The sequence below is a fragment of the Molossus molossus genome, unplaced genomic scaffold (assembly GCF_014108415.1).
Source record: "Molossus molossus isolate mMolMol1 unplaced genomic scaffold, mMolMol1.p scaffold_m16_p_11, whole genome shotgun sequence".
Taxonomy (NCBI): Eukaryota; Metazoa; Chordata; class Mammalia; order Chiroptera; family Molossidae; genus Molossus; species Molossus molossus.
Window position 1 is genome coordinate 71,150,128 of NW_023425346.1, and position 24,951 is coordinate 71,175,078.

Consider the following 24,951-nt stretch of genomic DNA (forward strand, 5'->3'; position numbering starts at 1 on the left):
TCCATGTTTTCATGTTATTAATTCTAATAAATATAAATACACAATAACTATGTTTTTAATGTTCCTGCTTTGTTCATTCAGTAAACCTCTTGAATTTCATACTAGAAATGAAAAACAGTATCTAATGAATAATATATACTACATCTTTAAAATCAGTGAAGCATTTAAGAACATTATCATCAAAAAGAAAGTACCAATTATTCCACTAAAATAGCACCAGCTGAAGATGTTTTGCTAATTTTTCTTCTCAAGTTCTGATGTGAAAAATCCCCCTGGATTTGTTGGTGTATTTCTTATCAAAATTCAAATCTCATTAAATACTGTAGTGTATTTGAGAAAGTGATGTCTGTACTTTATATTGTTATGTTCTGTGTTGACATTTCTCTTATGCTCTCTTGCTAAAAATCTTTATGAGTGATTAAAAGTAAAATAAATTATTACTACTATCTTTAAAGTACCTGAAGTGCCCAAGAAAATTGTGGTAGAAGAAAAAGTGCATGTTCCTGAAGAGCCCAAATTTCCACCAGTTAAAGGTACTTGCCTTTGCCGATTTACCTCTAATATAAAACCCTCTTTTATTCATGTACTGTGGAGAGAAAGAGAGATCGTTTTCCCTCAGTGCCTCAATATAACTGATTGCTGTAAACTTCAATTTATATTCTATATCATAATCTTCCCTCTGGGGACACAGGCATAGCCTAAAAGTTTATTGTTTGCGTTGATCCTCTTCTTAAGCAATAATTAAACAATATTGACCTTTCAGCTTCTTTTTCAAAAATAATTTATTTTGGAAACTATTGTCAAGTAGCTCTGAAAACAAATAAACATGTTTCAAATGACAATAGACAACAATGCTATCACAAAGGGCAGAGTGTTTTTAATATTACAAATCGAGAACTCAGTCACAGGTGATCTAGAGAGATGCATTGACTGTGGGTTCAGTTAACTTATTTTGGAATTTTTGACATTCTTGTTAGATGCCCCTTTTGTGCCTTGATATTTTACACTCAATTATGACATTCTTAAAAATAAAACAATCAAATATCTTTAAAGCACCTGAAGTACCCAAGAAAATTGTTCCAGAAGAAAAGGTTCATGAAGCTGTTCCTATAAAGCCTGAAGTTCCACCTGCTAAAGGTATATGCTGACGCTAATCACAACATGAAGTAACTCTTTTTGTAGTTATTCATGGTTTAAAGTGAGTGTGTGACGTTAAATCTGGATATGTTGTTACTTTATATTCTTAATATCTTACGTTGTCATATATAGCAATTAATGTACTAATATCTTTAAAGTTCCGGAGGTGCCTAAGAAAAGTATCCGAGAAGAAAAACCACCTATAGTTCTTCCTGAAGAAACAACGATGTACAGTGAGTGTAGAAAAATTGGTGGTTCTCTTTGGTTTCATTTGCGTTTGTCTTCAAAGTAAATACACTAATATCTTGTAAAAACCTAACACCAAATATGTTTGGATAAAAGTAAATCATTTGAATGCTATTAGACTCCAAGTTATTTCTTTCCCAATTTTAAAAATAAATAGTCCTGTATTTATAACATTGCCCGAGTTTAGAAAAGTCGTTTGTCTTGTTGAATTTGTTGTCCTATCTTAGTAATCTGTCATGTGTACAAAAGTCTTCTGCTTTGAAGCAATTTATTTCTCAGACTATGAAATAACTAAATTCATAATAATATTTTAATTGGATTTAATATAATGAAATTCTCCACCATTATACTTTTTTATTCTTCAAAACAGTCTCTGGAAACATTTTGGCAATGCTCGCTCAAATAATCATAGATTTACATGACCGGTAGAACCCCAAAAGTATTCTAAGTCATTTTTTAATTGGCTTTCAGGTAATTTTTTAATTAAATAATGTAAGAAGCAAAATAAAATGATAAATATTATTTTTATTATCTGAAGAGTAAAATATTCTGAATAGAATGCTATTTAATAATCTGAGTAGTAAATATGCCAGTAGTCAAGATATTCTTCCATTTATTTTAATCTAAAAAATTCCCTTTTTAAACCCAGTATTTTTTGTCAGTCTGTAATTCTAGGCTGGGATAAAAATATATGCTAACCCCCTCCTTCAACTACCCTTTTTCTACTTGAATTTGGTTATTGTTATTATTCAGTCTGTCTTTCTAAAAGCTGGAAGAATCTTTAGTTCCTTCATTTGCTTTATTTTCAAAATATTTAATTATTTTTATTTTTATTTTCTTATTTCAATCCCTAAATGATTTTCACATTAATATTAAACTATGGAACAATAAATTAGATGTGGTTTGAAAATATAGTTAACTAGATTTTGGAAAAGAAAAAGGCTTACATGAATTTCTAGTAGGTCAAATATAGAAGAATTCTCAATGTACAACTCAGCATTAACCCTGTTTTTTTGTGAACAAATCCATAAAAACTAAGAACAATAGGAAAATTTGACCTGTAAATGTCTGCAGAAAGAGTAGAATAATTATATAGTCCCTTGCCAGTGAATTCCTCATTTTTATCATCATGTTTATAAAGAAAGTCTGAGAGTCTCATATCATAAAACTGGGAAAGAGGCTTTTTCCTAGACAATGTGTTATTGTCACTAATTTTTGTCTATGTATCACTGCTAATTTGAGTGATGACTATGTATTATGTTTTCTTAATACTGTTTTTCATCCACTTTGAAATGATGCTAATTGTATATATACTAATATCTTTAAAGTATATGAAGTATCCGAAGAATCAACCTCCGAAGAAAAAATACTTGTGACTCATCCTCAAAAGACAAAAACCAAACTAGCAAAAGGTATATAATACTGATGACCCAGTCTGAAGAACATTTATTTATGACTCATTTTAAAAGCTCAATATTTGCTATACCTTTTATAAATATAACTATAATCATATCTTTTAAGTGCCTGAACCACCCAAGAAAGTTGTTCCGGAGGATAAAATATATGTGACTACTCCTAAAAAGAAAGAAACACCAGCAACTAAAGGTATATTTTAACAACATCAAACTTGGGTGAATATATTTGGCTTCAAGACTCAAATATTGCATGTTACATAATTCACTCTCTTTAATGAGTTCTAAGCATAAATCTACTAATATCTTTAAAGAACTTGATACAACGAGGAAAGTTTTTCCAGAAGTGGAATCACCTGAAGCTGTTCCCAGAATTTCAGAGCATCCTCCAAGTGAAGGCATAATTCTTGGTTATAAAAATCTAAATAAGAAAATTCTTTTTCGGTCTACAAAATAAGTTTAATATTTTGTGTAGATTCTCACAACCTCTAATGCTAAAATACAAATTAATATCTTTAGAGCACCTAATGTATGTAAGAAAAGGAGCTATGACATACGCCATCAAAAAAGTCCCACTCACACAATGTACAAAGATAAACTATTAAAACAAAAATTAGAATTAGAAATTAAAGTTATAATTTGTTAATATACCTAACTTTCTTAGTATGTCATGTCTTCATGTCTTTGCTTTGTCAACTAAAACCTACTAATATCTTGAAAGTGATGGAAGTCTCCAAGGAAGGTGTTCCAGAGGAGCCAGCTTCTGCTACTAGAAGAAGAAAGATACCATCGCCAAAAGGTACAAGCCAGAAGAAAGTCGACTTTTATCTCATGATTATAGTTCTACTTAACACGTGTAAAAATACTAATATCTTGAAAGCCCCAGACGCTACTAAAGAAGTCATTTCAGAGAAGTGGCTCCCCCAAAGTAGAATTTTGATTGGGTATATGCATGTCCCCATGAGTCATGTAAGAGAAAACAGAGGGGGAAATTTTTTTAACTTATGGAAATAGTTGGGCTACAAAGTTTATCTAAGAGACCTCCAGGGAAAATATGTATGTATATATAATATGCAGGTATAACCGAGATAGGTTCTTCAGTAGAAATAGCTGCTACCGTGTCCATAAAAAAAATATCAGAATAGCTAGAAAAAAAATCTACATGAGACCACTTATAACATTTATATCCCCAAAATTAGATTGAATTGGCTCAACACACCCACTTTAATGTGGAAATTAGTGTCATCAAATGACAGAGGTGTTTAGCTGTAGACTGGAAATCAGTAATTCAACTCTCCATGAGGTTGAAATTCTAGAATATAATATAACTGCTTTTCTATTAACATAAACTTACTACCAAAAAAACAAGCATATAAATTTCAAATAAGTTTTCCATAAGACTTAAATATACAAATATTTTCAGAAAACCATCTCTAGCTGAGAGTCTTCTAAAACCAAAGCAGTTAAAACCAAATCAGTTAAAGTTGTAATTCTGCCCTGAATACTTAGTAATTCCTCCATTGTCTTTTATTTTTAAAGGGTCCTACATTTTTTCCATTTTGAATATTTTTAGGTAAATCAAAAGATGAAAATGTTTTAAACATCCAGAATAATAATTTCTAGTTTAAAGATTATCCAAACACTTTGACATTGTTTTCTCAGTCTAGAATTTTGGAGTTGTTCTCATCTCTACTCTACTTGAAAAACAAACACTTTTTTAAAGTGCTTAAGGTAAGGGTACCAAATGAAGCCAATCCAGATAAGAAAGGACTTGTTTTGTTCTTCTCAAACTTATAGCTAAAGGTACATTGTTAATTATTTATTAAAAAATCAATTTTTTCTCTAGAAGCTAATTTTCCATGATCTATTTTTTTACATCTACCATTCCAAGGAATAAAATTACTAATATTGATAGTGCCTGAGGTGACCAAGAAAACAACTCCTGATAATCAAATATTCATGCTATTACCAAAGAATCAGATTCCAGGAGCAGGGAGGTCTCCCTGTCTGGGACATACCTATAGGTAAAGTTATGACTAAAACTCCATTGCTCTTCATCACTCTGAAGTACAATGAATTAATATCTTTAAAGTGCCTGGAACACCTCAAGAAGTTGTCCCTGTCAAGGAAACACCCATGACTGCTCCCCCTGAAATTGAAACACCTTCCACTAAAGGTATCATTCATTCTATCATTCCTTCCTTCATTTATTTAATACATGCCTGTTATGTACATGGTGCTAGTGAGCTGAGGAATAATAAGAAAAGACAAATAAGACCTGAATCATTGCCTCAATAGTTTATATCTCATACAGTTCTTGAAGGAAGCGCCCTTCTAGCCATAAAGATCTCTTTGATTAAGTTAAACGCCACTAATGTATCCACTGACCCCTTCATCTCTAAGTATGATACTAATATCTTTAAAGCACCAGAAGCTATGAGAGAAGTTGTTCCTGATATGCAAGTATCTGAGGATGTTCCTACAGAGCCAGAACCTCTGCCTGTGAAAGGTATACGTCATTTCTGCACAGATACTGAGGAAGAAATGATCTGTCGTCTGCTCTTAAAATTGTTTTTCCGATGTTCTCCATAAACCCTAAACATACTAATCTCTTTAAAGCAGCCTCTCAAAAGAAAATATTTGCAGCTGAATTTATCAAAACAGAAAAACCTCCAATTAAAAGTATTCATTCAACACATACTTAGTAAGGAGGGTCTGCGGTGTCATGGAAACGCTGCTAGGTGCTGGAGAAGGGCGAATCCTCTTCTCAAGGGTCTCACTAACCCTTTAGGCTTGGTTGGGGGGAAGGGCAAGCAGAGACTAGAGAGGGAGAGAAGACACTTCTAGAAAACTATATTTGCTAACTTATTGGCTGGTTACTGTTTATTATTAACCATTTTAACTCATAAATGCGAAATACTAATATCTTTAAAGTGCCTGAAGTTCCTCAAGAAGTTATTCCTGCAAAGAGAATTCCTTCCAAAAAAAGAGAACTTCCGTCAGTGAAAGGTACACATCACCATGCCCTCAAGCTCTAGAAGAAATAGCTCTTGTACTATTGGAAATACTTGCTTGTACCTACTGATCGTCATAACACTAAATGTTAAAATACTAATTTCTTAAAGTGCCCGAAGCACCTCCAGAAATTCTCCCTGCAAAGAAAACACATGTGGTTCCTCTGAAAAAGCCTGGAGGCCCCCCTGATGAAGGTACATGTGCTGGACGCTTGGAGATTGGGAAAAATACCTTCTCCTGTGTAAATGTGTTTCCTGCTTTTACTGATTCCTGTAGCTCCTAAGTGTAAAAATATTAATATCTTTAAAGTGCCAGAGGCTCCTAAAGAAGTCCCAGAAAAGAAAGTGCATCCTCCACAAAAACCTGAAGCCATACTTGTCAAAGGTACATTCCTGGCCTCCTGACGCCCTTCGCCCTTCGGGGTGGGACAGGGAGGGCAGTGGAAAGAGCCACCTGGCTAGCCTGGGAAGTTCTTCTGACGTGTACATGTAATTTCTGTCTGTGTGGATCCTTATAACTCAAATGTAAATTTACTAATATCTTCAAAGTGCTCGAGGCTCCCAAAGAGGTTGTCCCTGAAAAGAAAGTACCTTTGGTGACTCCTAGAAAGCCAGAAGTCACACCTGTCACAGGTATTTGTCACGGATCTTAGGCTTAAAAAGACATTTTCTTCCAGTGGTCTCATAACTCCTGGTTGTAATTTTACTAATATCTTTTAAGTGCCAGAGGCTCCCAAAGAAGTTGTCCCTGAACAGAAAGTGTCTGTGATGCCTTCTAAAAAGCCAGAAATCCCACCTGTTACAGGTATTTGTCACTGATCTTAGGTTCAAGAAGACAAAACTCATCTGCTCCTGTAAATATTTTCCTCTGGCAGTCTCATAACTCCTGATTGTAATTTTACTAATATCTTTTAAGTGCCTGAGGCTCCCAAAGAAGTTGTCCCTGAAAAGAAAGCACCAGTGATGCCTCCTAAAAAGCCAGAAATCCCACCTGTTACAGGTATTTGTCACTGATCTTAGGTTCAAGAAGACAAAACTCATCTGCTCCTGTAAATATTTTCTTCTGGCAATCTCATAACTCCTGATTGTAATTTTACTAATATCTTTTAAGTGCCAGAGGCTCCCAAAGAAGTTGTCCCTGAAAAGAAAGCACCTGTGATGCCTCCTAAAAAGCCAGAAGTCCCTCCTCTTAAAGGTATTTTGTCATTGATTTTAGGTTTTAACAAGACATAAGTCGTCTGCTCTTGAAAATACTCTGCTCCAGTAGTCTCATAACTCCTGATTGTAATTTTACTAATATCTTTTAAGTGCCTGAGGCTCCCAAAGAAGTTGTCCCTGAAAAGAAAGCACCAGTGATGCCTCCTAAAAAGCCAGAAGTCCCTCCTCTTAAAGGTATTTTGTCACTGATTTTAGGTTTTAACAAGACATAAGTCATCTGCTCTTGAAAACACTCTGCTCCAGTAGTCTCATAACTCCTGATTGTAATTTTACTAATATCTTTTAAGTGCCCGAGGCTCCCAAAGAAGTTGTCCCTGAAAAGAAAGTGCCTTTGGCGCCTCCTAAAAAGCCAGAAGTCCCACCAGCCAAAGGTAGTCACCCTCTCTCTATTCACTGTGCTTACTGCGGTCCGTTGGGCTTTACTCTAATCATCAAAATACTAATATCTTTAAAGTACCCGAGGTGCCACAGAGAGCTGCCCCAGAAAAGACGGTGCCTGAAGCTCTTCCTCCCAAACCGGAAAGTCCTCCCCCCGAAGGTAAAGTCAAAGCTATATATATTCCAGGGAGAAAAATAACTACTATTCTAGCTAGAAAGCTACATATACAAATCCCACTACATAAAGGTGATATCATCGCAAAGGAAAACAAATCAAAAGTTTTCCTAAATATCTTGCTGTTTGATTTCATGGTATAGTCATCAATTATTTTCACTTTTTCTAAACACAATTACCGATATCTTTTAAGTGCCCGAGGTGCCGCTGCCGAAGGAAGTCATCCCGGAGAAGAAAATGCCTGTGGCTCCTCCCAAAAAGCCAGAAGCTCCACCTGCTGAAGGTATTTATCCTTCCATGTTGTTGGTTAGTCACCATTTCCAGGGGGCGGGTCTGAGACTGTGTACAGAATTGTCCTCCAGTCTCACAAATTGTATTGCTTGGTAACTATGTTGTCAATATCCCCCGTACTTATAGTTCCTAACCAAAACATACTAATATCTTTCAAGTTCCTGAAGCTCCTAAAAAAGTTGTACCTGAAGAGAAGGTGCCTGTGGCTGTGCCCAAAAAACCAGAAGCCCCACCTGCTAAAGGTATTTATTCCCACTGCTCTGTCAAGAGGGAAAAGTATTGTCTTGTACTCTTCACAGTTATTACAGTATATGCCTTCATTATTCATAAATTCTAAAAATACTAATATCTTTCAAGTACCTGAAGCTGCTCAAGAAGTTGTCCCAGAAAAGAAAGTTCCCAAGACACCATTCAAAAAGCCAGAAGCCCCACCTGTCACAGGTATATGTTAGCCCTGAGCGCGTTTTTGCAGAAGAAATATCTCTTCCATTCTTGAGAACAGTTTTAGGCCATTGCTCTTCATTAACTTAGTGTAAAATTACTAATATCTTTCAAGTGCCTGAAGTTCCTCAAGAAGTTGTCCTGGAAAAGAAAGTCCCCAGGGCACCACCCAAAAAAACAGAAGCTCCACCTGCCGCAGGTATGCGCTAGCCCTGACCTCATTCGGCCAGAGAACCATCTCTTCTGCTATTAAACACAGTTTTAGTCCATTGTTCTTCATTAACTTATGTGTAAAACTACTAATATCTTTAAGTGCCTGAAGTTCCTCAAGAAGTTGTACCGCAAAAGAAAATTCCCAGGGCGCCACCCAAAACACCAGAAATCCCACCCGTTTCAGGTATTCTTCACGCCACCCTATCCTACAGAAAAAAATATACCTCCTTGCTCTTGGAAGTATTTTTAGTCCACTGACCTCATTAACCTAACTGTAAAACTACTAATATCTTTTAAGTGCCAGAAGTTCCTCAAGAAACTGTCCCCGAAAAGAAGGCGCCAAGGCCAGAAATGCCACCTGTTGCAGGTACTTATCACTCACCTTAGACTTAGGAAGCTGTAACTCTTGAAAATATTCTCTTCTAGCAATCTCATAACTACTAAATGTGAATTTACTAATATCTTTTAAGTGCCAGAGGCTCCCAAAGAAGTTGTCTCCGAAAAGAAAGCACCTGTGGCACTTCCTAAAAAGCCAGAAATCCCACCTGTTACAGGTATTTGTCATGGATCTTCGGCTTAAAAAGACATATCTCTTCCGGTCTTGAAAATATTTTCTTCCAGTGGTCTCATAACTCCTGATTGTAATTTTACTAATATCTTTTAAGTGCCTGAGGCTCCCAAAGAAGTTGTCCCTGAAAAGAAAGCACCTGTGGCACTTCCTAAAAAGCCAGAAATCCCACCTGTTACAGGTATTTGTCACTGATCTTAGGTTCAAGAAGACAAAACTCATCTGCTCCTGTAAATATTTTCTTCTGGCAGTCTCATAACTCCTGATTGTAATTTTACTAATATCTTTTAAGTGCCTGAGGCTCCCAAAGAAGTTGTCCCTGAAAAGAAAGCACCAGTGATGCCTCCTAAAAAGCCAGAAGTCCCTCCTCTTAAAGGTATTTGTCACTGATCATAGGTTTTAACAAGCCATAAGTCATCTGCTCTTGGAAATACTCTGCTCCAGTGGTCTCATAACTCCTGGTTGTAATTTTACTAATATCTTTTAAGTGCTCGAGGCTCCCAAAGAAGTTGTCCCTGAAAAGAAAGTGCCTTTGGCGCCTCCTAAAAAGCCAGAAGTCCCACCAGCCAAAGGTAGTCACCCTCTCTCTATTCACTGTGCTTACTGCGGTCCGTTGGGCTTTACTCTGTCTAATCATCAAAATACTAATATCTTTAAAGTACCCGAGGTGCCACAGAGAGCTGTCCCAGAAAAGAAGGTGCCTGAAGCTCTTCCTCCCAAACCAGAAAGTCCTCCCCCTGAAGGTAATAGTGAAACTATTCAAACTAGTGGGTTTTTGGTTTTTTTAGGAAGAAAACTCTCCCCTTAGTGCTATAAACATCTTTTTACAAAACCTTTCATATACTTTAGTCAGTTCTAGTGTTAAAATGAACTTGTGTCTTTAAAGTGCAAGAGGAGCCCGAAGAAATTGTCTCTGAAGAGCCTCCAGCTGAAGCTGTGGAAGAGCCGGAGCCCGCGGCCCCTCCGAAAGGTACTGGGCCAGCGGCCAGGTTGCCTTGGCCAACACTTCACCCTTCTTGCCCGGAAAATCCTGGGCATTATGAGCTTTTGTCTTATTCCTCACTCATCTTCACTTATTCTAAAACATAAATTCTAAAATCTTTAGTGACTGTGCCGCCTAAGAAACCTGTCCCAGAAAAGAAACCACCTGCTCTCATTGCCAAGAAGCCTGAACCAGCCCCGATGAAAGGTATATTTCACTGCCACCAGCTTCCTACAGAAAAATGTCTGTCTTTAAAATGTTATGTTTCACTGTGCTACTTAATGACTCCCATATGTCATTGAAACTATGAGCTAAAAACTACTAATATCTTTTAAAGTGCCCAAAGTGCCTAAGGAAGTTGTTCCTGAAAAGAAAGTGCCCCCAGTGGTTCTAAAGAAACCGGAAGTCCCGCCTGCCAAAGGTACACGTAGCAGCCCACCATCTGATGGGGGTGGATGCAGCCTCCAACTCTTAAAAAGTGTTCTGTTCTGTGTAAATGTGATAAATGTGTACTAGCTATTCTCCATAATGTTAAAATACTAATATCTTTAAAGTGCCTGAAGTTCCAAAAGAAGTTGTTCCAGAGAAGAAAATCACTGTTCCCAAAATGCCGGAAGTCCCACCAGCTAAAGGTACATGCCACTAAAGAAGTTCTGCAGAAAAGTGCTCAGTCTTGGTCTCAGAAGTCACTTGTTATAGGAAGCCCTTTTGTTTTTCAAATCTCGTGTGTTTACAACTACAAACCTGGTGTTCTGGATGGTTGGGATTTACATTTTTTAAATAACATCATCGATTTATTTTTTAAAAACCTAAAACATCTATTACGAGCATTGGAAGGGTTACTAATGGGGTTCTGTTAACATTTATAGGCCACGTTTCCTTCCTCTGTGTACTTCAAAGAACAGATCATTGGCCTCATTGTGAATTTTGTTCTTGCATCTGTCCGTGCTATTTGAACTACGTGTGAACTAGATGTGGTATACATTTCATGTCCTTTCAACTACCCAGAAGTAAAACTAACTAATATCTTTAAAGTAGCAGAAGTGCCAAAGAAACCTGTCCTGGAAGAGAAACCAGCTGTTCCTGTTCCCGAGAAAGTGGAGTCTCCTCCTCCAGAAGGTACATGTTAAGACCATGAGTGAGCTTGCCACTTGTGCTGTTTCTAATTTAGCCTTGTTCCTCTTTTTTTTTTTTTTTCTAATTTAGTGTCTTGTGGTCCTTTTCTGTCCTTTAATTATTTGTCTTCATCATTCTTAATGAGCTCCAACCTCAAATCTGTTTTAAGTTATCCATCAGCAGTATCCACATAGGGCATTGCAAGCTGTATTAAACAGAGCTCTCTAACATACACAGCACAGGAGAACTCATGACTGGGAAGGAGATTAAACATCAAAAGGCTTTCCAAGCATTCAAGTCAATAGACACAGAAGTCAGTGAAAATGAGATCGATTTCATCTTCACACAAATAAGAGAAATATATTAATTAAAACAAGAGAAGTCGAAATTGCTATTTACGGTGTTCAGTGTTTTGTGTACTTTAGAACATTGTTTCACACATTGAGTTAAAATTAACAATATCTTTAAAGTATACGAAGAACCCGAGGAAACTGCTCCCGAAGAGGAGGCGCCAGTCCCTGTTGTGGAAGAAGAGCCAGAAGCCCCAGCGCCAGCAGGTACCAGGCAGCACCCACTATGTGGGAAAATCAGCATTTCATGTGTGTGTCATTGTATATCTTCTTTACGGTAAAAATGTCCGTCTTTAATCTCCTGACTTAAAATTTGACTTCACTGGCAAGAACAAAAGTAATTTGCACATAACATTTTGGTCCAGAATTTTACAATGTGCATAATCAAAATAGATGTGATTTTTAATTCATTCATTAGTATTAAACTTTTCACTACAATCATCTGACTCTAAAAGAAATTCCTATCTTTCAAGTTCCTGAAGAGCCCAAGAAGATTGTTCCCGAGAAGAAAGTTCCTATCAAAAAACCCGAAGCTCCAGCTCCTAAAGGTACTTATGATCAAAGACATCGATATTTACTTCATTTTTGTGTGCTGTCTGAAATTCTCTTATTCTGTGTTGTGTTGTATTATGTGTTTAACCGTTACCCATATGTTATAATGTTGAACAGACTTGTCAAGTTAATGTGTATATATTGCATCTTGCAATGCTATATTATTAAATGCTACTAATATCTTTAAAGTACCTGAGATGGCAAAGAAAGTAGTCCCACCGAAGAAAGTCCCAACTGTTAAGAAGCCAGAAACACCAGAAGTTAAAGGTATTCACATCATTACTAATATCATGATTTTTAAAAATAGTATTCTGATATCTTAAATTGGAATCCAATAAATTGTCCTCATTATTACATAACTAGGGACAAAAATGTCCTCATTTTGTTTTCATTAATTTAATGCTGCTCCACTCATTATAGATTCTTTATTCTTAACGCTTTCAAATGCTTTTTAATACTCTTTTTAAAATAAAACTAATATCTTCAAAGTGACTGAGCTGCCCAAGAAACTTGTTCCAGTAAAGAAAGAACCTGTGCCTGTTACCAAAAAACGAGAAGCCCTTCGAGAAAAAGGTACCTAGTATGAAGAAAACTGTCTATTTCTCTGAACACTGTCTGAGCACTTCAATAATGGTTCTCAGGGGAAAAAAATAATAGTATAAGTTTATGCAAAATTACCTTTCACACTAAAAAGAAAAAAATAATGAGGGCAAAGACAGAAAATGAGACAGATAAGCAGGAGAAAAAAATGAATGAGATTCAGCTGTGCCATGACATGGTTACGTGTGGTAGAAAAGGATCTTCTCTCACACAATGTGTAAAGCAGCTGAATTCAGCATCTTTTGTTAAATTTTTACCATTAACAAAGCACTGTACTAAAAATGATATTATCTGGTCCTGTCTTCAAGCAATTTAAATCTTATGAGAAGAAAGTACAGCAAAACTCTAATACAAGACAGGAAGTGAACACACCTACAAAGTGAGAATAAATGGCTACAGAAACGCAGAGTAAGGAAAGATCAATTTCAGGCAGGGGCATCAGGGAATGCTGTGTGAAAAAAGTATAATTTTAAGTTTTGATGGATTTTTACATATAGCTATTGAATATTAGTCTAGGAAGTTCAGGGTTGTCAAAGAAGTGTATGTAAGTTGAGTATAGATTGGTTGAGAGATATATTGAAAGATAAAAGTGGATAGAACAATGAGGGTCATATCATATTTTGGAGTTCTTTGAATGTCAGTATAAGGTGTATACTTCATTCTTAAGTAGTAGGAAGCTTCAGAGGTTTTGAAGCAGATGTATAAATTAATAGGAGTTGGGCTTCAAAAACATAACTATTGTCAGTTCAAGCTCTTGGAAGACAGTGATACTAGTAAACAGCCACTGCAGTTATTCAAGGTCATTAAAAGTAAAACAAGATCAGTGGTGGTAGAAATGAAAAAGGAAGGTTGAATCTGAGAGATGGAGATTGAGTTGGTGTCTGTTATCAATGCAATTGGGGAAATGGAGCCCAAGATGATTATAAGGCTAGATGGCCATGAGGATGGTTCACTGGGTCCCTGAACTGATATTAGAAATAAGATAGCGAATAGATTTTTCACGTTTCAAGTAAGGAAGTTGGGAATGTACATCTAGAGCTTAAGAAAGACACCAGGACCAGAGATGTAGATCTAGAAGTCACCCACACAGAAATAAGACTTGAGAGTGCAGAGTGATTGTTCAAAGGATGTAGAGCCAATTTTTAAAAGCATCCAACTTAGACCAGTGGAGAACACCTACATTTAAGGGTACACAGAAGAAAAGAAGCAAATAAAGAAGGCTGAGAAGACTGATATTTAAAATGAGGATCTCCAAAAGGGTGCCATGCTCCAACACTATTTTCCCCACGAAGTCTTGTAAGATGAAGTTCTCCCCCCTGTATTCTTTGCCTGCTCTTTGCAGAATCTTGCAAATTCTTCTAAATTCTTAATAGTAAAAACAATCAATATCTTTAAAGTGCCTGAAGTGCCCAAGGAAGCCATCCCAGAAAAGAAAGTGTCTGTTCCTCTCCCTGAAGAGCCACAAGTTCCTCCTGTCCAAGGTATATGGCTTCTCCATAAATCTTGAGAAGATGAAAAGTGTCTTTATCATCTTGCTGTGGTTGTAGATAGGTCTTGTGTATTTATCTGTTGTCTGTCTTAAGTAGTGGAGCTATTGATATTTTGGGGTCATTTGAAGAATATCTTATAGAGTCTAACAAGGTTGATGTGTTGCAGTTCAGCAATTGCAGTATTCTAATAAAATACTGTGTCTTTTTAAGTTGAAGAGTCTTCTGAGGAAGTAATATATGAAGAAAAGACATTCATAACAATTGATAGAAAAGTGACTCCCCCTGTTGAAGGTATATTTATGAAAATATATATTTTTTTAATCTCTTGAAAACTCCTGTTAGAAATACAAAGGTATTTATAGGTGAAATTTCTTCTTGACATGCTACCAAAAAAGCATTCCAGCACATTTCATTTTTCAAATACTTACACTTCTTTTGAAGTAGAATTTGAGACATTAATTTAATTATTCTTGGTGGTAATTATAAATTCTAAAAGATACACTTCATTGAGTCAAAACTGGAAGAATTAATTGCATTGGCTCCTCAAATGGTAAACCAATATCTAATTATTATTTCACTTTAAAAAAATAAATTTTATTTTAGAACAAATATTTACAGAGAAATTGTGAAGATACTACACAGGATTCTCCTATATTCCCATACTCAGTATTTCCTATTATTAACATCTTATATTAGTATGGTACAATTGTTATAATTATGAAACTATATTAATACATTATTATTACCTAAAAGTCCATACTTTGTTTAGATTGCCTTAGCTTTTGCTTAATGGATTTTAACTCTATTTTTATTGTTGGTACTATTACAGATGTCCCCATTCCCACCCCTCCTTGCCCATCTCCACCCCGCCCCCACCCCTCTTCCCTCTGGTCATCACTACACTGTTGTCTGTGTCTATGGGTTATGCATGTACGTTCTTTGGTTAATCTCTTCACCTTCTTTCATCCAGTTCCTCATTCCCTACTCCCCTCTCATTTACCATCAACATACATCTTAAAGTGGTTAATAGAAAGTTCAGATATAAGAAAATAGAAATCTTGTCTCTTTTCCTGTAAAAGTGAAGTTGTATGAATTGTACATTTTCTTTGTGGCCGTAATCTTTACATCTATGTGAAATGTGTATGGGTCTTTGCGAAGAACTTTCCCTACAATCTCACATCCTTTGTCAACATTCTTTAAAGAACGTGAAATTGAAAAGTATATTGAACCTGAAGAACCTGAACCTGAACCACAGCCAGAAGAAATACCAGTTCCAGGTATTCAGTTAATTGGACTTAAATCTTCATCATCATATCTTCATCTTTATGTATATATATTTTATGTTGTTCTATTTGTATAGTAGGTCTCTGCATTTGTAAGGTTTACTGTTTTAAATGTGCATCTGACTTTTATGTATCCATGTAATTTGTACTATTTGTATCATGTCAGTGTGGCTTACGTGGATGCTTCCTTTGTTGTTTTTATTTATGTTTTTGCTATATTTCTCATCATTTGTGTACCATGTTGATATTTTTATGTTTTATGTTGGACACTGTTTTATGTTTTATGTTGGACACTAATATTATGTATCCAAAAAAGCAAACCCTTATTATATATATTTAAATTTCAACTCAACACACTATACATCCACATACTAATTGATATATTGCATATACTGACATTCCTGAAACGCTCTTTTAAGAACCTGAACCTGAACCTGAAAAGAAGGTTATTGAGAAACCAAAATTCAAACCAAAGCCCCCAGCTCCTCCAGCTGCTGCACCTAAGGAAGACGTGAAGGAGAAAGCATTCCAGCTTAAAGGTACAAAATGCCGCTTCCAAAGTTTTATTAACCTGCTCTCCAGTCATCTGAAATGATGCTTGCAAGAACTTTTAGAAGTGTGTGCTTTCAGAGGTCATCAAGCTTAGGGACCAGCATAACGGCCTGTGTTTTGTGCTGCTGGGGTGCCTCATCAGGCTGTGCCTGTTGCCCCAAATGTCAGAAAGTGCATTTTGTTAGCTTCATCCTGGACATCTGTCCAACTAACTCTTTGATGCAGAGTGTGGAGAATGGTTCTGCTTTCAAAGCCTGATTGCAATGCATATCTTTGGGATCTTATGCACATGAAATGTATAAGAAACGTTTGCAAGATATTTTTAATATTGCAGTAACAAATTTATACAAAAGCCAAATCTTTGTTCTTAAGGAATTTCATGTGCTTTCAAGTCTACTATAAGTAATATCGCTATGGCATCCAATGGCTGATATGTGCTCATATACCAAGAAAGGAAAACACATAAATGACCTGTCACTGGTCCCCTCCATTGTTTTTCTTTTGCAACTTAATAAAAGCCAAATTGTTTTCTGTGATCATGCTCAACATAGACAGAGTGACTATGGATACATTTGATATTCAGCATCTCCTCCCATTTTAAACTTGTTAAACATTCCCTTCGTTCTTTTTTGCATTTAAACTTTGAATTGATGCAATATTACTTCATTTTAATAACATCTTTAAAATATGATCTTTAAAAGCTGAAACAAACTGGCAAAAGCATATTACTCTTTTATTTTAATAAAAAATGTTATCTTATTTGTGGTAGCATGAGATTTCCCAATCTAAAATTGTCTAGATATAATCTTAGATGAACCCATTCTCCATACATACGTATGAAGCCAGTATCTTCCAGAATAAGACTTTATTTCTAGTGATTCTTGCCTTCGACAACCCTCCTGGCCAGTAGGGGGAACTTTGGCATTTTAAGTCAGACAGAAAAAGTGATCACTTCTTGTAAAGCTACCCATGTGTTGGTTGATACTCTATAAGAACACACACGTAAATACATTTGTTGTAATACACAATTTATACTCAAAGAAAATTTTCTTTCTTCTGCAAAAATCAAAATTATCTTTCTTCTAAACCAGACTTTAATTTACTACTCCACTTTGGAATAAAACTGCAATCTGTTTTCATGGTTTCAAGGCTTCTTGTATGCTCTATGGTGGCTGTTCTTGGCTGATATTAATGCTTTTTTGGTTATAATCAAAGCTTGGTTTTGGTTCTTGGAGCAGGTGTTTAATAATTTGCTTCAGTTAATCTAAATATACAAATAATTAAAGCAAGATCATATTCTTTAAAGCTGTTGCAAAGAAGAAAGTTCCTGAAAAACCCGAGGTTCCAGAAAAAGTGGAGCTTGCCCCTGTGAAAGGTATTTCAGTCTGGAAAATGCATTCATATGCAGTATCCCTTCATCTGATTCCTTGCTCTCTCTGCCTTCTAGAATGTTCTCGCTTCAAAAATTTTAAAATAATCACAGTAGTTGCTTTCATTTCTTCTATTTTTGTACCTTTTGTGGTCCTGGCTCATGAGTGTTGCTTCCTTTGTCTCTCATCAGTTTCATACATTATATGGATAGATATTGCTTGTCTTTGTTTCATCTACATACGTCTTCTTGCAATTACCTGTAAAATTTTGCTGGTTACCTGGAATTAATATCAGGATCCATCTTAGGTTAAAGTACTGAGAACTAGTAATGGAAAGTTTTGGAATTTCACCAGAACAACAATATTTTAGCCAGTGTTATAAGCACTGAAAATAAGTCTTGTCTTCCTTCTGGGTGTTAAGATGATTCATAGGGATTTTCTCATGGCCGTCCTGTCACTTTCTTCTTTGTGACTCCAAGACATTTTTCAGGTGTACAGATCTCACATTTTAGAAAAATTGTAAAAGTGCACGCTAGTTTTCAAAATTCCCCTTTGAACGTGTTTTTCCCTATCTAAACTTAAAACCTAAATAAAAGTAAATGAATCATAAAAATCTGGAAAGTCTATTTGAAATAAAATTTTTAATTTTTCTGGTAAGTATAGTGGGGAGCAATGTTGTGTTAAAGTAATCAGCACATCCAGACCCAGAAATTGAATCTGCTCTTGAAACACTCTGGAGTTTTGGAAAATCACCAATCCGAATATGCGTTTCCTGACTTAGAGAATGAAGATGATAGTGGGGGGAGGTAGAAGATGGCACAGGGGGATGAATGGTGATAGAAGGAGACTTTATTTGGGGTGGTGAACACACAATACAATATGCAGATAATGTATTATAAAATTATAATACCTGAAACCTATAATATTTTATTGACAGTGTCATCCCAATAAATTCAATTAAAAAAGAAACATAGTAATTTCACAAAAACAGAAAGTTTTCTTTCATTTTTCTCTGTCTTGTAACTATCTATATGGCAGTAAGTCCTGATTTTGTAAATTTAGTAGAATTTTCTTTTGAAACAATTTGGTCACAATAGTCTTTCTTATGAGATTTTTCACTAATAAACGTTTGCATATTTTAACAATATAAATAAAATAAAATGAAGATTACAAAATAATGCTACAATGAATACTAGGTAGTAAAGGATTATTACAAAGTCACTCATAAACATTAGAATAACATGAAATAACATATAATGACTTTAAAAATAATAGCAATGATGGTGTGTTCTGTACTTGAGTCTCAAATGTCAGTAAGATCTTAAAAATAAAATAACATGGATAAACAAATGTACTGATATAGTGTCATTATGCCCATTGTGTAAGTAAAGGATATTACGCCATACCAACTTATATTAATTAGATGCATGATGGTTTCTCCAAGTTTGATCAATGAAAATAGTTATACATTAAGAGTATTGGTAACTCTAAATTAATATTGAAGGTCAGCACAATTTATAATGGATAAAAAAATAAATGTGAAATTCTACTTAAAATACTTGACAGAAAAAATATTTAAAATAAAATAGTTACATATTTGTCTTTGTATGTTTAAATTTTGAAGTATTAGACAAAGTTATCTTTATCACATTAAAACGAAACTATTTAATGAATTGCAAATGTCTTGTTTAAAGCACCAAATGGGAAATTTTGTAGAAATATCTAAGATTCAGACTGCATATGAGTCGACAAATATGTTACATGATACAAATAAATAATGTTTTAAATTAAGTTTTAATAGACATCAGTAGAGAGGGAAAATGGTTCAATGATCACCAAGTGTTTCTCTCTCTCTTTTTTTTTATTCAAATCCATAAGGGCTATAGTAGTAACAGGAGGCTGCTCTACATATCAACGGCATACACCATGCCTGATATTCACTAACGATACAAGAGGGAATTAATTTAGAATTCCTTGGGTCCCTTTTTGTCTAAATTCAAGAACATTTTCTTATTAAAAATAAGCCTCAACACCAGCTTTCAAATTCTATAGGTTCATAATTTTAAGTTAGTATTATTTCAAAAAGGAGACATTAAGAAGAGATACTTCCCCTCTGTCAAGAAAATGAGATAATGGGTCTTTCCCGTCACCAAGGTCATAAGCCAGGTCCCTTGGCTTTCTTCTCTCTTAGGTGGAGAAAACTGAGTAATGACACTAACACCTACCAATATCATTTTAAAATAATTCGTGGTCACAGAGATAGCAGTGAGAATTTGGGCAATCGACATTGAGGCAGAGGTGCTGTCGAAAACCCTGTATTTGATGGAAGACTTATAAAGTTCATAAAGAACATCTTCTATACACTCAGTTAATTAGAACATACTTGTCTGTAGTTAATGCAATTGAATTTCATCACAAGGTTCTATAGATGTTTGCAGAGGAAATAACTTGAAGTGTATTATTTGCTTTTAAGTGGTATTTACATGAGACAAAAAGTATTGCTTATACACTGTATGTAGTTGTCAAGTTTTGACAGAGTCATTTTATTGTTGAAATGTAGTTTTTGTATGAATTCACTTCAAAATTTGAAATCATATTCTTTTAAGTGCCTGGAGTTGAAAAGAAAGTTCGCAAAATACTTCCCGAACCTAAACCTCAAGCAAAGGAAGAAGTTGTTCTCAAAAGCGGTATAGTATTTTCAACCGTTGTATTAGCCTTAAGTACACAAAAAATAGACTTGAAATCTTACAAAATGTTTCTGTCCCTTGGTTTTCTTTTCATTGGATTCCCTATTTATCAAAATTTATTAAAAATTTTGTAGTATCATTAAAAATTAAGGTTATAATTTTTATATCATTTTTACAAGAAGACAGAAATTTTGTGAGTGTTCAAAGTATTTTGAAATTTAAAGACACAAGTAAATTAATAACATTCTAGACTAATAACAATGACCATAGCTGTCATTTTCATTATCAAATTATATAGTAAAATATACTAAGCTTATTAAATATTCTAAATTACACCAACCTATTTAAGCCTAAATTCAGTATTCAAAGTATGACAGAGGATCACTACAACTAACAAAAATAAAAACAAAGAAACATTTTTTAAAAAACTGAACATTTCTTTCTAGTATTTTATATTAATAAGATACTAAAGAATTAGAAGCAAGATATTCTAAAGAAGAATCAATTTCTAACTTTCTCTTAACATAGTATAACTCTTCTCTAGGCTACATTTCCTTAGCTATCTCCATTTCAGTAAACTTTATACTTCTTTAAATACTTTTCATTAAATTACAACATAAACTATGGTTAGAATTTGTTTTTATTCAAATTATTCACTTTGTGTTTTGGGGGTCATTACTGCCACAGGCTTGTCTCTGAGTAGATTGTTAGTAACATATAAAGTAATTCTGAGTGCTATTCTAAATTAATCTTTGACTTAAAAAACATTTTTAGTGTAAATGATAATTTCCCAGTGCACTAAGTAAGGATGCATGATTTTCGCCTCACTTGCTTTGTACATTATTTGCGTTTGTCAAGTTTATGCAACATCTACATTTGTTTGCCTTGGTTTACATATAAACCTTTTTTTCTTTTAAGTTCTGAGAAAGAAATCTGAAGAAGAAGAACCTAAAGTAGAACCTAAAAAAGTGGAGAAAGTTAAAAAACCTACAGGTAGGAATCTCAGTAACAATTTGCGAAATTATCTTTTAACAAAATGGATATTTAACAAAAGGTTTATCTTGTAAATCCTAAGTGGAGTTAACTATAAACATAGCTTCATATTTCACCTGTGTTTTCCATTGTTTGCTTTCTGTTGAAATATTTTTATAGTAATTCTCAAATTCATTCATGTTTCCCTGCACTTCATTATTTACTATGATCACTTTGCCACTCATGTTTTCAGTAGAAATGATCAGGGTGGGAATAACTTCATGGGAGGGTGTCAGCAAATGTTTCATAAATTTGGGGGGTTGATAAGTGGGTTGCTTTTTTTTATCACTAGCCTATTATCAAAAAGTTATTTATTGGTAACTATTATGAAAGTGATCTGGAAAACGAGAGCTAATGGGACTGGGGGAGAAGTGATGGAATAAGGGAAAGAAAAATTAAGGCAAAGTCAAGAAGAGAAATAGAAATGAATTGATAGAATATAGATTTCTTTAAAAAGCCATCAACTGAACTTTTGAAAAACAGTTTGATCTAATTATTTCATATCAGTTGACTTCTAAGTATTAAAATATTAAAATAACACTAGAAAATAACCTTATTATCTTAAAATACCAGAACTACCTCCAAAAGCTGTTGAAGAGGTTGAAGCACCTCCAGCTGCTGCTACGAAAGTGGAAAAGAAAATTCCTGAACCAGCAAAAGGTACAAACTTACTGGCAGTTTTTCAGTTGTTTCTAAAAATGCAAATATGCATCATTTAATATATCATTAACCTGACATTTATATTTGAACACACATACACATGTATAACATGAAAATAAAAAAAAAGATTTGAACAACATGACCTTAATCCGGTCAGCTTAATTGTCTTTACCATTTCACCCTTGTGTGTAATTGACTAATGATCACCCATTTGTTAAATAAATTACTAAATTTTAAACACTAGGAAAAATACATTTCTGGGCAGAGAGGAGAATAAAAACATTAAAACCAATAAAATTGCCTTATTATATTTTCCAAATATTTTATAGATCAAATATTGATTTGGTAACTTTGTGTAGAAATTCTAATATCTTCCAAGACATGTCTGCCTAATTTTGGTTTGACTTTGTGAAAAACTTCAAAAATACTGTGATAACCTGCTTATTATTATGGATTATTTTAGTGCCTGAAATAAAGCCAGCAATACCTCTCCCTGGACCTGAACCCAAACCAAAGCCTGAGCCAGGTGAGCAAGCTTATCCTCAATGTCACACCATATTCCTTCATGCTTTCCACAGATGAAGTGTGGCTGTAAGAACAAGTCAGTATGCAGCAAACGCTTTCTAGTGTCACAATATATTCTTATATTTCATTTACTATAACAGATGTTAGAATGTATAGAATATATTGTTATATGTAGATTATAGTATAGTTAGAATATATTCTCTGAAGAACCAGTTACTTAGAGATTTTAAAGTTACATCAGAAGAGACAAATAAGCCACCAAAGTAGGTTTTAGGAAGTGACAAACGTGTACATTAATACGATGGACATCTCTCTGTAGAAGTGAAAACAGTCAAACCACCTCCCGTGGAGCCTGCTCCCACCCCCATCGCTGCCCCGGTGACGGTGCCAGTAGTTGGAAAGAAAGCAGGTATTTATGCTTTAGTTTTCTTGTCGATCATTTGTTTCAATGGCTTAATGAAAGTATTCATACTTGAATGAAATGTAAGCCCTCATTATGTTGAAACTGGGAATCATTTAACTGTGGGGGTTTATAAATTCTTGATTAAATTTTCTTCTTCTGATATCCTTTCCCCACCTAATCACTCACCTAGTGGGTGCATATTGTGTTTTGAGTGGAATGTACATTTTTGCGATGCACCATTTCCTTACATGCTTTTGAGATAAGTAATGAATATGTTCAAGGCTGACGAAAACTAAGGAGACAGACAGACACTCTCTAAGGACATGCACACAGAAACCCCATGGAGCTTAGGATTTCCCATGTGCCCCGTAGGAATAATTTCTCTCTTAAAAAAAAAAAACAACACTGCATATTGGGACAATGAAAATGTTCTGGAACAGTGCTTATGGTTACATAACATTGTGAATGTACTTAATGCAACTGAACTGCACACTTAAAAATGGTTAAAAAGGTTAATTTTATGGCAGATATATTTACCACAATAAAAAATAATTCATAGTTCAGTCATTAAATCTATATAAGAATTCAGATCAATAATAACCTTCTTAAATGTACTAAGTGGTATAATTATCTCAGGTACAAACTTAAAGTGCTATCAGTAGATCATTACTTAGGTGATAATCTTAAAACCAAAAATGATTTGACGTGTTTTGATCATTGATAAATACACATCCTAATTATTTTATCTTTGGCTAGTTACTTACTCTCTTTAAAATTTCATTTCTTCGTATGTAAAATCAAAATAATAATTACATCTGCCCTGTCGGATTACTGAGAGCATTAAAAATATATGTATATAAAACACTTAGCACGCTGCCTGGAACATAGTAAGCCCTATAGAAATATTTGGGTTATTATTGTGTTTAATGACATGAGGCAATATATAATATTCTTTGGCTATAGTATAATTTTAATATTCATGTCAATATAGTTTGTCACTGATAGTTATGATTTGGGCATTATTCTTATTTTTAAACTTGTATAATTTTAATGTGATACCTTTTATTAGTTCAGAAAAAAGAACGGTAACTGGCATTGAGCCAATTAGTTATGTATAAAAATAAAGCTTTTCTTGTATTCCTGGGGGCTGACGCTAGAAAACTGGTTCTGTAGTTTCTACAGCCCCTGCAGTAATAATTGAATTAAACTCTAAATGTAGGAGCTTTCTTGCTTCTGTCTTAGTTCATGGCCTAATTAAGGGAAATCTTCAAAGGAATCCATATATATCACATAGACCCTTTTCTTTTCCTTAGTTTTGCCTGGATGTGTCTGCCCAATTTTAAAAATAAAGGCTTTAGGTAGCTTCTGGGTCATTTCCCTTTGTCCTATACTGATTCGTTGTTGCAGAAACATATCCTTGGTTCACGTAATCAACACATAAGTAAACATGTAAATACTACATGTAGCTAAGTAAGAGTACAGCTCTCCCTCACAAGGCAAGAGGAAGCCTTTCCAAAATGGGAAAAGAGTAACGGCACTTGCTGAAAATAATTTCTCAATCCTAACTATGTTGACAGTTTAGCTTAGTCACATTATTTTCAGAATATGACTTAGGAATGTCTATTCTCCATACAAGTCATATAAATAAAATCAATTTCTCTTTATGCTTTAATATTTATAATAAAGAGCATGATTCACCCTGCATGGTTTACTAAGTATGAAATAAGTCTGAAAATTGTTTAAATGCTGAGTTTTCTTTCTTTTTTTTTTTTTTTATTTCAGAAGCTAAACCTAAAGAGGAGGCTGCCAAGCCGAAAGGTCCCATCAAAGGTAAGATTCACTTCCCTGTATCTGAACTGCAACCTTTCAGTCTGGGAAACTTCACATTCAAGGGGTAGAAATTTTCAAAATTTATAACAGTCTTTGCCATTTCTAATTGATTCTCCTAAAGCTGGCGTGGCTGCTGATATTTTAAGCAATACAACTCTAATATTTTTCAAGTGGGTACCATATATAAAACCAACTATATTTTAGCATAATGAACCCTATACATTCTTAGCTTTATTCTTCATATACGTGATATTTATACATGACAGATAAAATAGACCTTAATCTGGACATTTTACATTTGGGTTTAAAATCTGAGAAAAGAAAGAGCATTTACATTCATAGATTCCTTAGGCCATCTCATATTTCTGTCTGGAAGGCAGGATAATTAACTTTTCAATTACCCAGCTATAATTTTCTCTTCTTGTC

The 24,951-nt window shown here is 34.5% G+C and overlaps 1 protein-coding gene across 1 annotated transcript in view; it reads left to right on the forward strand.

Moving 5' to 3' along the window:
* The window catches only part of TTN (titin), a 272,606-nt gene that overhangs the window by 138,696 nt on the left and 108,959 nt on the right, over nucleotides 1-24,951 (forward strand). The window contains exons 153-174 of the mRNA XM_036253264.1: nucleotides 456-533; nucleotides 6,921-7,004; nucleotides 7,315-7,398; nucleotides 7,482-7,565; nucleotides 9,386-9,469; nucleotides 9,582-9,665; nucleotides 9,753-9,836; nucleotides 9,980-10,063; nucleotides 10,199-10,282; nucleotides 10,413-10,496; nucleotides 10,630-10,707; nucleotides 11,111-11,194; nucleotides 11,662-11,748; nucleotides 12,015-12,089; nucleotides 15,886-16,005; nucleotides 17,325-17,393; nucleotides 19,995-20,075; nucleotides 20,994-21,068; nucleotides 21,675-21,767; nucleotides 22,231-22,293; nucleotides 22,612-22,701; nucleotides 24,478-24,525. Coding sequence (XP_036109157.1) covers nucleotides 456-533; nucleotides 6,921-7,004; nucleotides 7,315-7,398; nucleotides 7,482-7,565; nucleotides 9,386-9,469; nucleotides 9,582-9,665; nucleotides 9,753-9,836; nucleotides 9,980-10,063; nucleotides 10,199-10,282; nucleotides 10,413-10,496; nucleotides 10,630-10,707; nucleotides 11,111-11,194; nucleotides 11,662-11,748; nucleotides 12,015-12,089; nucleotides 15,886-16,005; nucleotides 17,325-17,393; nucleotides 19,995-20,075; nucleotides 20,994-21,068; nucleotides 21,675-21,767; nucleotides 22,231-22,293; nucleotides 22,612-22,701; nucleotides 24,478-24,525 — 1,797 coding nt within the window. The remainder of the gene's footprint in view (nucleotides 1-455; nucleotides 534-6,920; nucleotides 7,005-7,314; nucleotides 7,399-7,481; nucleotides 7,566-9,385; nucleotides 9,470-9,581; nucleotides 9,666-9,752; nucleotides 9,837-9,979; nucleotides 10,064-10,198; nucleotides 10,283-10,412; nucleotides 10,497-10,629; nucleotides 10,708-11,110; nucleotides 11,195-11,661; nucleotides 11,749-12,014; nucleotides 12,090-15,885; nucleotides 16,006-17,324; nucleotides 17,394-19,994; nucleotides 20,076-20,993; nucleotides 21,069-21,674; nucleotides 21,768-22,230; nucleotides 22,294-22,611; nucleotides 22,702-24,477; nucleotides 24,526-24,951) is intronic.